General features: G+C 36.9%; 2 protein-coding genes across 9 annotated transcripts in view; one reads left to right on the top strand and one right to left on the bottom strand.

The window, feature by feature from the left end:
• N4BP2 (NEDD4 binding protein 2) overlaps nucleotides 1-15654 on the top strand; it is a 102258-nt gene that overhangs the window by 54073 nt on the left and 32531 nt on the right. For all 8 annotated transcript variants that reach the window (XM_017509886.2, XM_037731843.1, XM_037731842.1 and 5 more), the window contains 4 exons: nucleotides 94-2471; nucleotides 3635-3720; nucleotides 12993-13038; nucleotides 14781-14977. In XM_017509886.2, coding sequence (XP_017365375.1) covers nucleotides 94-2471; nucleotides 3635-3720; nucleotides 12993-13038; nucleotides 14781-14977 — 2707 coding nt within the window. The remainder of the gene's footprint in view (nucleotides 1-93; nucleotides 2472-3634; nucleotides 3721-12992; nucleotides 13039-14780; nucleotides 14978-15654) is intronic.
• Nucleotides 10133-12485, bottom strand: LOC108290163 (nudC domain-containing protein 2). Its single transcript, XM_017509891.2, has one exon. The coding sequence runs from the start codon at nucleotides 12415-12417 to the stop codon at nucleotides 11944-11946; it is 474 nt and encodes a 157-aa protein (XP_017365380.1). The 5' UTR covers nucleotides 12418-12485; the 3' UTR covers nucleotides 10133-11943.

Here is a 15654-nt window from a genome sequence, read left to right as displayed (position 1 = left end):
GCCCTGTCAATTAGTGCTTCTTTAATTTAAATCGTAGTATTGATGACAGCATTAAGAGACTTTCTCATGATACTCTTTAAAATAACCTTACAGCCCAAGAGACAAAGAAGATATTATCTCTGAAAAAGAAGAAAATGTTTTATCTTCATCTTCGAAGCACCTAGAATTAATTGAAGAGAAGAATCTTGATGTAACCAAAGAAACAATGTTACCTGAGAATGTTACATATCTCTCTGATGCAGATTTAAACAAAAGAAGAAAAGAAATAAGTGATATGAATCCTAGCATTCAAAGTACTTTAATTGTGGAAACTCCACACATGTATTTTTCTGACTCTGAAAGCAAACTACAAGCAACTGACAAAAGTGAAGAAGACCAAACAGAAATGATGGCTGTAAAACAGTATAGTAAAACCATCGCAGATAGTTCTGTAGAGAGAGTATCACCTAGTATTTGCTGTGGTGAAAATAATCAAGAAGACTGTGATTTTGCAAATACTGGACCTCTTCAAAATGAAAAATCCTCACCCTGCGAAATAGTGGAAGAAAGAGCAACAGTAAAGAAAAAGGCCTGTGGGAAACAAAAAAGCAAATCAGCTTTGGAAAAGTTCCCAAGACATGAGCTATCAAATTTTGTTGGTGACTGGCCAGTTGATAAGACTATTGGTCAGAGAACAAAAAGGAACAGAAAAATGGAAAAAACTTCATCTGTACAAAGTGACAAAAAGTATAATTACCTTCAGTCACGTAAAGTATTAGATAACAGTGTATCTGTGAATATAGATGGTGTTCAGCAACGGGGATCTCCACATGAAAGTGTAGAGGATGGCAGAAAGTCACAGTGTGATGATGCTTCAGAGCCACCCAATAGCTATAAATATGATGCTTATAAAAGTAATGAAAAAAACTCATTCAGCGTGGGTGACTGGCCTTCATCTGATTCTTTAGCTCAAAGGGAACACAGATCAAGAATGCCAAAGACTGGTTTAAGTGAGCCCAACCTAGAAATTGGAACAAATGACAAAATGAACAAAATATCCTTATATGCAGCACATGAGGCCTGTTGGGGCATAAGCCCTCAAAAACTAAAGACGTTGGGTAGCTCCAGTCTAGGAAGTTGTGAAATGCTACCCAGTGAAATGACCTGTGAGAGTCAGACTTGTCTAAGTAAAATGAGTCATGGGGAACACACGTCATTGCCTCTTACTTTTACCAATAGTGCACCAACTATTTCTGGAGTAGTAGAACCACAAACGTTAGCTGAATTTCAAGAGGGAATGCCTAAGAGAGATGCTGGAAAAGAAGTAGCCATGTGTACCCAGACTGAACCACAGGATTTTGCTCTTTTATGGAAAATAGAAAAGAATAAAATCAGTATTTCAGAGTCTATCAAAGTATTAACAGGAAGATTAGATGGATTTAAGCCAAAAGCTTTCAATATTAACACAAAATCAGATGTTCAAGAAGCAATTCCCTATAGAGTAATGTATGATAAAAGCACATTTGTTGAAGAAAGTGAGCTTACCAGTGCAGATGAATCTGAAAATCTCAACATTCTTTGTAAACTATTTGGATCCTTTTCATTAGAAGCCCTGAAAGACTTATATGAGAGGTGTAATAAAGATATTATTTGGGCCACAAGCCTTTTGTTGGATTCTGAAACTAAATTATGTGAGGATACAGAATTTGAGAATTTCCAAAAATCATTTGATGGATCAGAAATTGGGCCTTTTTCTCTGGGGTTGAATTTGAAAGAAGTTATTAGCCAAAGAGGAACTTTAGAGAATTTTAATTCTCCTATGCCAGAGTTTTGCCATGGGACTGGTATTAGTAATGCTAACTCACAGTCTATTTGTGATGCAGAAAGAAGAAACTCAGAGCAGGCAGAAATGAGAGCTGTTACTCCTGAAAACCCTGAATCAATGAAAAGTATTTTTCCCTGTGCTGCTGTGGGTCTAAAGAATAATAATGACATACTTCCTAACAGCCAGGCAGAACTTTTATATAGCAGTAAGCAGTCCTTTCCAGGTATTCTAAAAGCTGCTACCCCTAGAGATATGAGTGAAACAGAGAAAAATCTAGCAGTCACAGAGATTGGAGACAACAAACATTCTCCTTCAGGTTTCTCTGATATTTTAAACTTTGCATCTAGTACTTCAAATCTTGAATTAAATGAAGAAATTTATTTTACTGACTCTTTTGAAATAAAGAGAAATGAAAATCTTCTAAAGGATTATGTGAAATTTTTAGACACAGAAGAATTTATGAATGAAGATGAGCAGGAAATGGAGGAAATTCTAATGGCAGGAAGTGGTTTATCAACTGGAGTTAGCGAGGAAGATAAAACTGAGTTATTGAATCCCACTGCAGTGATGGCCAGATCTCTGACCATAGACTGTCTGGAATTGGCATTACCCCCTGAACTGGCTTTTCAACTTAATGAATTATTTGGTCCTGTTGGTATTGATTCAGGTAAGGAAAAAGTAAATGACCATGTGTGTGTCTTTGTTTGACTAGACTATAGAGGGTTCTATTTTTTTTTGAGATGGAGTTTCACTCTGTTGCCCAGGCTGAAGTACAGTGCCGCAATCTCAGCTTACTGCAACCTTCACGTCCCCGGCTCAAGTGATTCTCCTGCCTCAGCATCCAGAGTAGCTGGGATTATAGACACATGTCACCATACCTGGCTAGAGGGTTCTATTTTGGTTGTAAAATTATTTTCTACGTTAACTGAAAAGCAAAAGTAATTTTATGTTGCCTAAATTCACATAGTGCCTTATTTTTGACACGTTTCTGGAGGATTTAAAGAAATATAATTGGGGCTGGGTGGGTTGGCTCATGCCTGTAATTTCAGCGCTTTTGGAGGCTGAGGCAGGCGAATCACTTGAGGTGAGGAGTTCGAGACCAGCCAGGCCAACATAGTGAAACCCTGTCTCTACTAAAAATACAAAAATTAGCCGGGGCTGGTGGCACATGCCTGTAATCCCAGCTACTGGGGAGGCTGAGGCAGGAGACTCGCTTGAACCTGGAAGGCAGAGGTTGCAGTGAGCCAAGATTGTGCCGTTGCACTCCAGCCTGGGGGAAGCAGTGAGATTCCGTCTCAAAAAAAAAATATGTGTGTGTGTGTGTGTGTGTGTGTGTGTGTGTGTGTGTGTATGTGTATATATATGTATATGTATATATTTGGAAGACAGAGAATATTTATATGGAGTTTTATTTATTCCATGCATAGTTTGAACATTTTCTCTGGTATTATTTACTTCACACTTAATTGTAGGGATGAACCTTTTAAAATCCTTTGATGCTACTCCAGATACCTTAAGACAAGATTAATTTTTTAGAACACACTTATTGAAAAGTCTTGACTAATAGAAATGAATAAAGTAAGCATATTTAGACTAATGGAAAGGGTTAACTTAAATAGATTTACTATGAAGCTCTGTATAACTGCACTAGTCAAGAAGTGTGAAGACAATAACATGGCATATAACAAAAATACTCTTGAGATTTAGTAAATAGAAACATAAGTTAGGAATTAATAATACAAGTTAGTTTTATTCTGCATGAGGTGGTTGAGTATGTTTTCTGCAAATATATAATGAGTAATGATTACCTTTTCTTCCCCTTCCCCACAGGATCTCTAACAGTTGAAGATTGTGTGGTTCATATAGATCTGAACCTGGCCAAAGTGATTCATGAGAAATGGAAAGAATCTGTAATGGTTGGTAGGCTTCTTGTTATAAAGATCTCCTTTTTTGTCCATTTCATAACCTTTGAATTTCAGTAAAATATATCATGTAATATGAAGGAGTTCTATTGAATTTTGACTTCGACATGGAAGAGTTCTGTTAAATTTTGACTTTGAAAGAGAATGAACTTCTACCACTTAATAGATTACTGTTTTTTTTCTCTTTTCAATAGTTTAGGTATTTCCAGACAGCCAAATTATATAATTAGTTGTGGAGCTCAATGTGATTGTTGATTTTTTTTTTTTTTTTTCTGAGACAGTCTTGGTCTGTCGCCAGGCGCCAGACTGGAGTGCAGTGGCACAATCTCAGCTTGCTACAATCTCTGCCTCCTGGGTTCAAGAAATTCTCCTGCCTCAGCCTCCCGAGTAGCTGGGACTACAGGCACGCACCACCATGCCCAGCTAATTTTTGTATAGTAGAGATGGGGTTTCACCATGTTGGCCAGGATGGCCTTGATCTCTTGACCTCATGATCCACCCACCTTGGCCTCCCAAAGTGCTAGGATTACAGGTGTGAGCCACAGTGTCTGTCCGATTTTTTTTTTTTTTTTTTTTTTTTTTTTTTTTTTTTTGAAATAGAGTCTTGCTCTGTCACCAGGCTGAAGTGCAGTGGCATGATCTCAGCTCACTGCAGCCTCTGGGTTTATGCGATTCTCCTGCCTCAGCCTCCTGAGTAGCTGGGACTACAGGCACGCGCCACCACACCCAGCTAATTTGTGTTTTTAGTAGAGATGGGGTTTCACCATGTTGTCCAAAATGGTCTTAATCTCTTGATCTGCCTGCCTTGGCCTCCCAAAGTGCTGGGATTGCAGGCGTGAGCCACCGCAACCAGCCCTAATAAGACATAAAGTGGACATTGCAAGGAGTTACTGATGAAAGACAAATTGATCATAAAAGAAGTCTCTTATAATTGACTTCCCTTAGACTTATTTGGTAACTTTTCATACTACTTTTTTAAAAAGGTATCTGAACCTTGTACGAATTTCCAATTTTGAGACATCCTATATCTAAAAACACTATATATTTTCAATCTGACATTTGTGGCTGGCAATGATAATTTTTACTATCTGGTACTATGAATTATCCCATATAATCCTTTCAACTGAATGAGGTTATCCCAATTTGCAAATGAGCTAGAGAGACACAGAAGCTAAATGACTTGCCCCTGATCTATACCTGGTACTTGAGAGGGAAGATTCAAAGCCAGGCAGTTCTGACTCCAGAGGCTGTGCTCTTAACCACTGTGTACATTACCTCTGAAAATAGATTAATTGGACTCAAGTGAAATTGCTTGTATAATTTCCAATCAAAACTAAATTCTGGCCACATTAACTTCTGTGCTATCATCATAATCATATAACACTCAATTTTTCTTAATACTAATAGAATAAAATTGATAAAATGTGTTATTTAAGTGTGAAACCTATTTTTCAGAAACTAGAAACAGTAAATGTGAGTCAAATAAGATGAATTTAAAAATAAGCCTATTTTTGATGCCGGACATGGGCATGGTGGCTCATGCCTGTAATCCCAGCACTCTGGGAGTCCCAGGTGAGTAGATCACTTGAGGCCACGAGTTTGAGACCAGCCTGAACAACATGGTAAAACCTGTCTCTACTAAAAATACAAAAATCAGCCAGGTGTGATGCCACACACCTGTAGTCCCAGTTACTCAGAGGCTGAGACAGGAGAATTGCTTGAAAGTGGAAGGCAGAAAGGTTGCAGTGAGACAAGATCATGCCACTGCACTGCAACCTGGGCAACAGTGAGACTCTGTTCCAAAAAATAAAAAGATAAGCCTATTTTTATATTAATTCATCAAAGAACAGGAGCAATTAAAATTGCCAAGGGACATATAATGATAAAAATACATGAAGAGGCCAGGTGCAGAGGCTCATTCATGCCTGTAATTCCAGCGCTTTGGGAAGCCAAGGTAGGAGGATTGTTTGAAGCCAAGAGTTCAAGACCAACCTGCACAACATAGGGAGACCCTATCTCTACCAAAAAATTTTAAAATTAGCTGGGCATGGTGATGTACATCTGTAGTCCTAGCTACTGAGGAGGCTCAGATGAGAAGACTGAGCCCAGGAGTTTGAGGCTGCAGTGAAAAGCATGACAGAGCCACTATGCTCCAGCCTGAGTGAGAGGGTAAGACTAAACAAAACAAAACATGAAGCAAAAGGTGACAGCATTAAAAAGAGGACTGGACAAATCTTCATTTACAGTTGGAGACTGAAAACATTCCTCAGTAGTCTACAGAATTAATAGAAAATTAGCAAAGATGCAGAATAAGCATTCTTTTCAAGTACACATGGAACACTCACCAAAAGACACCACTTCATGGGTCTTAAACCTTAGCAAATTTAAAAGCGATAAAATCATACAAAGTGTATTTTTTGACCATCATCTAGAAATCAGTAACAGCAAGAAAACCTCCAAACACTTGGAAATTAAACAACACACTTCTAAATAATTCATGATTCTACAGGGAAGTCTCAAAAAATATTTTAAACTAAATGAAAATATCACAGTGCTTGGAATGCAGCCATACTGGTGCTGCAATTTATATCAATCAACTGCTTTTTACTAAATTAGAAGAAAAAGGTCGCGAATCAATAAGCTCCTACTTTTAAGAAACTAGGAAAATTTAATGGGGTGTGGTGACACCACCACTATAGTCCCAGCTACCCAGAATGCTGAGGTAGGAAGATCATGATCCCATGGGTTTGAGGCTGCAGTGAGCTATGATCACAACACTACTCCAGCCTGGGTGGTGAAGTGAGACCTGACTACAAAAAAAAAAAGGAAAATGAAGCCCAAACTAAACCTAAAGCAAGCAGAAAAAAAAAGGCAGAAAATCAATGCAATTGTAAACAAATTAATAGAGAACAATCAAAACCAAAAACTAGTTATTGGAAAAGAGCAGTAAAATTGATAAATCTCTAGCAATATTGACAAAGAGAAATTGCTAATCTTCAGAATCAAAGAAGAGATAACAGTATAGATCCTCATTAGGACACAGGACACAAAGAAAATACCATGAACAACTATGCACATAGGATTAGATGAAATGAACCAATTCTTTGAAAGGTATACACTACCAAAACTAAACTAAAACTTCAATAAATTCTCTTTAAAAACTGAATTGTTTAAAACCTTACTAGCAAATTCATAAAACATTTGAAGATTTAACACAAATTCTACAAATCTCTTCCAGAAATAATAATCACTTGTCAATTCATTTTATAAGACCAGAATTAACATGATACCATACCAAGATAAAGATAATACAAGGGAAAAAAAAGCCCAAAAACATACTGCACAATATCCAAAATGAACACAGACATAAAACTCCTCAACAAATAAAATATAGACATATAAGCTGAATAATGTACCATGACCAAGTTTGGGGTTGGGAGGAAAAAATAAGCTGTTTCAAAATTCTGGAATCAATAAAATCCATCATATTAACAGTCCAAAGAGAAAAAAAAAAAAAGACCAAATCGATACAGAAAGATTATAGAAAATTCAACATCCACTCATGAAACTGCTAACGAATGGATAGGAACTTGCTCAACATGACAAAGGGAATTGATGAAAAGACTATACAGCTTGCATACTTAATGGTCAAAGACAATGCTTTCAAAATCCTAAGATCCAGAACAAGACTGGGATGGCCACTTTCTCCACTTTATTGTTCTGGCCTCTGCAATCAGGCAAGAAAAATCAAAGGCCTACAGACTCAAAAGGATAAAATAAAACTGTTCCAATTTGTAGTTTATGTAGACAACTAATGAGTTAACAACAAAATAACTCCCAAAACTAACAGTTTAGCAAGGACACAGGATACAAGGTCAATAAACAATCAAACACATTTGTATATACTAGCAATGTGCAACTGGATCCCCACGTTTCAAAAATAATACAACTTACAATACTTCCCCCAAAATGAACACTGTGGCATATAGGCTGAAAACAACAGAAAATGCTGATGACTGAAATCAAAGAGGTCCTATATAGATACCTCATGTTCATGGATTGGAAGACTCACAAAATTGCATTCAAAATCCCAGTAGGATTTTTGGTAGATACAGAGTAGCTAATTCCAAACGTCATATGGAAGGGAAAGAAACTAAATTAGCAAAACAATTTTGAAAAAGAAAAAAGTTGAAGAAATCAGGCTGCCCAGTTTTAAGACTTACTATAAAACTATGATAATCAAGGCAGTGTGGTATTTATGAAAGGATAAACACATAGATCAATGTAATAGAGTCCAAAACTAGACTCACATAAATAACAACTGATTTTTGACAACAGTGAAATGACAACTCAAGGGGGAATGGACAACTTTTCAACAAATAATTTTAAAACTGAACATCCATATGCAAAAAAAAAAACCTACCTAAATTTCACAACTTACATAAAAATTAAAGTGGATCACAGCTCTAAATATAGAACTTAAAATTATTAAACTTTTAGAAGAAAAAAATCTGTAGGCTGGGCACAATGGCTTATGCCTATAATCCCAGCACTTTGGTGGCAGAGGCGGGCAGACCACTTGAGGTCAGGAGTTCAAGACCAGCCTCGCCCATATGGTAAAATCCCATTTCTACTAAAAATACAAAAAAAAATTAGCAAGGAGTGGTGGTGCACACCTGTAGTCCCAGCTACTTGGGAGGCTAAGGCACGAAAATCACTTGAACCCAGCAGGCAGAGGTTGCAGTAAGCAGAAATCATGCCACTGTACTCCAGCCTGGGCAACACAGCAAGAGTCTGTCTCCAAAAAAAAAAAAAAAAAAAACCACTAAATAAAAATTCCTCATGACCTGGGGTTAAGATTCCTAGACATGACACCAAAAACATGATCCACCATAAGCATCAAAATTAAGTCTGTGTTTCAGAAGACACTATCAACAAAATAAAAGGAGAATAGGAGAATTTCTCCTTTTAGAATAAGAGAAATTACAAATCATATACCTGATAAGGGACTTGTACTCAGAATATATACTCTTACTACTCAATAAGACAACAACAACTGAAAAATGGGTAAAGGATGTGAATAAATGCTGCTTCAAGAAAGATACCCAAACAGTCATAAGCACAAGAAAGAACGCTCAACACAGTCATCAGAAAATAGCAAACCAAAACTCCACAGAGATACAATTTCATATCCACTAGAATGACTAAAATAAAAAAGTCAGGTAAACAAGTATTGACAAGGATGCAGAGAAACTGGAACCTGTCTACACTGCTGGTGGGAAAGTAAAAAGATGTAGCTGCTTTAGGAAACTATCTGACAGGTCCTCAAATGATTAACATAGTTATCATATAACCTAAAAATTCTACTCCTAGGTAAGAAATGAAAACACATATGCACATAAAAACTTGTACACATTTATAGCAGCTCTAGTCACGACAGCCAAAAAGTAGAAATACCCAAAATGTTCAACTTACAAATGTATAAACAAAGTGATACAGCCATACAATGAGGTATTCAGACATACTAATGAATGTACTGATACATGCTAGAATATAGACAAACCTCTTAAGACATGTTAAGTGAAAGAAGCTAGTAATCAAAGACCACATATTATCATTCCATGTATGTGAAATGTCCATAATAGGAAAATCTATGAGATGAAAAGTGGTTGTATTGATGGCCTGGGATGAAGAAAGGATAAAAGCTAAACTATACAAGGTTTCTGTCTGAGATGATGAAAACATTCTAAAATTGATTGTGGGAATGGTTGCCTTTATCTGTGTATATACTAAAAGCTACTGAATTACACTTTAAATAGGTGAAATGTATGTTGCTACAATAAAGCTGTTTTTCTTAATTACATGATTCCATTTATGACATGCTTTCAGACAATAGCATGGAGACAGGGATCAGATCAATGGTTTCCATTTAGGGGCTGGGAGAAGGCTGTGACTACAGAGAGAGAGCATCAGAATTTTTATGGTGATTGAGCTCCTCAATATCCTGATGTGGAGATGTTTACACATATCTATACTTAAAATTCACCATACTAAACACCAAAAAAGTTAATTGTACTTTGTTTACTCAAAATAAATTTTTTTAAATGTCAAAGAGAATCAAAAGAAAAATAGCCTCTTCCCCAACAATTCATTCCTAAAATGAGCAAGATAGGCATCATAGGGTGAATGGACTGCCATGGCCTGGAGTGAGGTGTTAGGGTCCAGGCCGGGTGAGGAGGACATTCCTGCTTAGCATGGGATGCAAAGCCGAAGCAGGGTGAGGAAGACATTCATGTGAGGAGATGATCTACAATAGAGAATCAAATAGAAATCAGGTTTCTCACTGCTACTAAAGGGAGTTATAAATATGGAAAGGGAAAAAATGAAAATGAAGCCCATTAGATTATAATTTACATGTGAACTCATGGTTTTCAATATACATAGATACAAAAATACAGATGTAAAGACATGCATTATATATACACACCAACAGCAATTGCACATTAGCACAGATCTTGGCTTTTAAATATTACCCACTAAAGAGAACCCAGGCTCTATGGAAAAATGGCTGATTATTGGGCTAGTCAAAGAAAGCATGAGAAGCCTGGTATACCTTAAGCCAGACAGTGACAAACAATTGATTGAATAATGATGGGAACATGTCAGAAGGACACAGAGGCCACCCAGAATGGTCTTATACCAGCCAAATGTACAATAATTCTGAGCATCAAAGTACTGAAAATAGGTTTTTAACCCAATGAATAGAAAATCATGTCTATATATAGAGATATAATAAATTTAAAGTCTGATAACAAGGTAGTATTTTGCAACTATCTTCTCAAAAAAATAATTATAAAAATAACTACAGTGGAGAAGTCTGGCAGATACTACCTTAATCAGTCATCTAAGAAAAACCGTCAGAAATGAGACAAATTGAAATTATTAAACTATGACAGGATGCACTCCTATCACATTTCTGCCAAAGATGAATAACCTGAATTTTATCATGAAGTATCAAACGAAATCCAAAATAAGGGATGTTCTACAAACCTAGCCTGTAATCTTCAAAAGTACCAAGTTGTGAAACTTAAGGAAAAAATGAGAACTTGTTCCAGAATGAAGTAGGCTAAAGATAGCTAATATCTAAATAGAAGGCATGATTCTGACTGGATCCTCTTGCTATATGGACATTACTGGGACAATCAGTTCAATGTGAATTAAGTGAAGGTCTGAGGATTAGAGGGTAGTAACGTGTCAAGGTAAATTTTCTGATTTTAATGGCTGCATTGTAGTCATGTAAGGTAATCTAAAGCAAATAGTAATCAGTAATGAGGCAACATGTCTTCAACTAATTCACAAATGGTTCAGAAAGAAATCGTAACTTTTCTATGAACGAGATTTGAAATTTTTTCAAGAATTAAAAAGGACAAGAAATAAGTAAAAAGGACATAAATAGGATATTGAATAAAATGTCTATAGACAATTCCTACCTATATGCCTAAATCACTTAAGATCAAAACGATGCCACTGATACACAATTACTGACCTTACTTCACTTTCTGCTCCAAACAAAGGACTCACCTAATTACCACGTTCACTTAGGTACTTCTCTTCTGTATCAATCCACTTCTATTGTTAGGCTTTTAACTATTTTTAAACTTCTTGACATAAAGTAATTCCTCAAATAATAATATTCTAATTAAGAAATTTTCATTCGCTCTTAATTTACTTAAAATACATTTAAGTACTTTTTCCTTTCTTAGAATTGTTTTTAGCACTATACTTTTTTTGTGTGAACTGTTGTACTTAGGCAAAGGGACACACAATTCCTATTTAGAAAACTTTATTGAATATTGTATTCATCAAAAGAAAAACTTAATTTTCCCTGAAGGCACCCTTCATTTCACATGATCTATATTCCAATGTTCTTTTGTATTAAAAATATGGTTAAATATGGAATTAGTAAAATGCAGTATATAAAACTTCATGCTGAGCAAAAAGAAGTCCAAAAAAACTTTACCATATATCCAAAGAATAGTTCCCATAGTATGTTTCCTACATAAATCATGTTTCAATGCAATTTTTAGAACCATTTTAAAATATATTTTGTAATTTGTTAACTGTAGGCATCCCCATTTTTCTTCCATCACATAATCTGTTCTTCTGATTAAGTTGGCAATATCTGCTAGGATCCACAGAACGCAGGAGAAAAAGCAGTTATTTCTCAAGGTTTGAGAAATCTGGTCCACCTTTAGTGTAGTTTCCTGAGATTTCTGCTCCACTGAAGTCAAAACCAGGATTTTCTTTTTGGAATCTCTCCAATGTAAGCTTTCTCTGCATTTGGTCTTGTACCCAAGGATCAGCTGCATATTCAGACTCTAGTAGAGAAGTCCAACAATTTGCTGCATCTCTCTTTGTCTTGGTAAGAACAATACGAACCATTTTTCTATCCTCCAGAGTCCATGTTCCCTCATCAGCTATTGTAGAATCAAAGAGTTTGCCCTTGAGGATCTCGCGGCCGCCCACCGCCAGCGCCACATGCCGGCTTTGCAGGCCGCACTGGATATCCTGGGCGCGCGTGCCTGGCGGCACCTGAACTTCAATAAACACCTCCTCCAGGGTCTGGTACCACTGGCCCCACGGGGTCCCGCACGGAACCACCCCACTCCGCTCCTCAAACGGGGCCGACATACTCCTGTCGCCTCCCGGCCACAGCTTCACCAGGCGGAGCCGAGCGCACGCGCGGAATCCCACGCTCAGGGTATCAATTTTTTTTTTTTTTAATAGAGGTGAGGTCTCACTATATTGCCCAGGTTGGTTTCAAATTCCTGGCTTAAAGTGATCCTCCTGCCTTGGCCTCCCAAAGTGTTGGGATTATAGGCATGAGCCAGTAGGCCTGGCCTGTTTTTTTTGTCAAGATAAAAAATTATGAACAGTGAGTTTTTCATTCCTGAAATTAAAGACTTCAGTGCTGATTAGTTAAATTGCAAAGACATTTTAAAATTTATTTTCAGACCATTTTCCATAACAAGAAAGTTTTTTTTTTTTAAATGCAGCATTTTTACCATTCTATAAGTGAAAAAAATATGTAGCTGTATTCATACTTCATAATTTTTATTATCTAACTTTATTGTTTTACTTAGATTTAGTAAGAATTGTTTATAATTATACAAGGAGAAATGATTTCTAGAGAAAATAATATAACCTTGTATTGTTTACTAACTCACTCCTTGTTGGCCAATCTCTTGCCTGGCTTTTGTGTTTAGGAACGACAAAGACAAGAAGAGCTGTCTTGTGGCAAGCTTATGCAAGGTAAAGCACACATTTTTATTTCTAATGTTCTTGTTTTAATGTTGAAACTTGGTGTGTGTTGAATTTTAATTCCTTCTAAATTACTTCCACAAAATACAGTACCCACAAATTTTGATTGGCAAATAAAAGTTCTATTTATTTATTTATTTAGAGACAGAGTCTTGTTCTGGTCTCGTTGAAACTTGGTGTGTGTGTTTGAATTTTAATTCCTTCTAAATTACTTCCACAAAATACAGTACCCACAAATTTTGATTGGGAAATAAAAGTTCTGTTTATTTATTTATTTAGAGACAGAGTCTTGTTCTATCACCCAGGCTAGAGTGCAGTGGTGCCATCTCAGCTTACTGCAACCTCTGCCTCCCAAGCAATTCTGCTGTCTCAGCCTCCTGAGTAGCTGGAACTACAGGCGTATGCCACCACACCTGGCTAATTTTTGTATTTTTAGTAGAGACGAGGTTTCACCATAGAAGTCAGGTTGGTCGTGAACTCCTGACCTCAGGTGATCCACCCACCTTGGCCTCCCAAAGTGCTGGGATTACAGGCATGAGCCACCGCGCCCAGGCAGTTCTTTAAATATATTTAATATTTAATATTGATATAAAATAAAACTTAAAGGGGAAAAAAGCCCCTATAATTTATATATTTAACTTTCATGAGTGCTGTGGAACATCTAGGGTATACTTTCAACGTATTTCCTTTTGAGATTTTGCTCTGCATGAAGGAAGACATTTGGTTTGAGAGCAATAAAGTGTTTATGTGTTTGATCAAGAATGTCATTGAACTATTCCTTGGCTATTCAAAGTTTTTATTGATGTCAGTATTGTTAGATCACAAAACCCAGCCTGCTTTTTGGTACATCCTGCCAACTTGAAAATATTTGATTCCAGATACTTCTCTTAGATAGTGTTGTCTTCAGTGGCTGTTGCAGGGTGGCAAACCTGTTAGTAAGCATCCTCCTTTTGTGCATGAGTTCCTCCAGTTGCCTCCACTGTCCATTCCACCCTGGGACCAAGGCAAGGAGTTCCACTTTGAACTCAGGATCCACTTTGGTCCAGACCTGTGTTCTTGTCGTAGTCTCAAGAGCTGCGGCTGATGTAGGGAGAGAGGTGCCCAAAGGATGGTGTGCAAATGCCAGTGTCTATTGTTTCCTCACTCTCCAGGACAGCAGAGGAATATATCAGAATGTGTTGATATCCCTCTGAGAAGTTGAAAGGTTACACATTAAATTCTGTTATTGTGAACCTCTTAGAATTTTCAATTCCTTACAGTATTTTGAATATCATTTGCCCAGTCTTTATTGTATGCCTTCACTGAGTTACAGGTTTGCTAAAATAATCCATCTTCTTGGTCCTTAGAATGGGTGGGCAAAGCTGACTATAGCTGTTCCAGTTGCTTACTTCCAGCTGGCTATAACTTCCTCTGTTTACCAGTGTCCTATATACTTGTCACCATTTTTGGGGTCGATGTGATATGAAAAAGAGTGGGAAGCATTGAGTCAGTTTAAAATTATACACAGATCATTGCTCTTTTAAAATATTGCTACATTAACACATACCATTTCTTACTTGCAATTATGTGAAATTATGTGAAGATGTATTTTACAATATTAGAGTTATGTTATATTTACAAACTGAAAATTGAAATATTGTTCCTTAGTCTCTGAGGTAAATGTAACAGAGTGAATAATGTTTAATTTGTACATTTATTGTTGAGAATATGACAGTATTTATTCTACTTTGTAGATCCTTCCTTGGTTGGAAATACTGGTCTTGATAACCCTGAACAAAAATCATCTCAGAGAACAGGCAAAAAGTTACTGAAGACTTTAGCAGCACCTGAAATGCTATCTTTGTTGGATCATTGGAATATTCAAACTAAAAAAGTATCACTCAGAGAAATAATGTCAGAAGAAATTGCCTTACAGGAAAAACATAATTTGGTATGAATTAATATAAATATTAAGCTACTGTCTCTGATTCTGGTTTATTATGTGTTTACTTTGTGATTTTCAAAGTATTTTCTAGTCGAGAATCCATTTTTAAGCTGATTGAAGTTAATGTATAATTTGAAGCTGGAGGTTTTTGCTTCAGGGAAATTAGTTGATACTCAACTATAAGCCATCCATGTTACGTTTGTGTTGTTTTAGGTTTAATTTTATAGGTGATTGAGCTGTATCTTTCTTTTTCTTTTTCTTTTTTTGGAGACAGGATCTTGGCTCTGTCACTCAGACTAGAGTGCAGTGGTGTGATCACAGTTATGGAAACCTTGACCTCCAGGGCTTAAACGATCCTCACACCTGAGCCTCCTGAGTAACAGGGACTACCATGCTTTGCTTTTTTTTTTTTTTTGAGATGGAGTCTTGCTCTTGTCGCCCAGGCTGGAATGCAGTGGCGCAGTCTTGGCTCACTGCAACCTCTACCTCTCAGGTTCAAGTGATTCTCCTGCCTCAGCCTCCCAAGTGTGTGCCACTATGCCTGGCGAATTTTTTGTAATTTTAGTAGAGACAGGGTTTCATCATGTTGGCCAGGCTGGTCTCGAACTCCTGACCCCAAATGATCCACCTGCCTCAGCCTCCCAGAGTGCTGGAATTACATGCATGAGCACTGTGCCCGCCAA

This window comes from Cebus imitator, unplaced genomic scaffold, assembly GCF_001604975.1.
Source record: "Cebus imitator isolate Cc_AM_T3 unplaced genomic scaffold, Cebus_imitator-1.0 Scaffold425, whole genome shotgun sequence".
Taxonomy (NCBI): Eukaryota; Metazoa; Chordata; class Mammalia; order Primates; family Cebidae; genus Cebus; species Cebus imitator.
The sequence above is the reverse complement of the archived record's forward strand: the minus strand, read 5'-3'. Positions and strand labels throughout refer to the sequence as shown.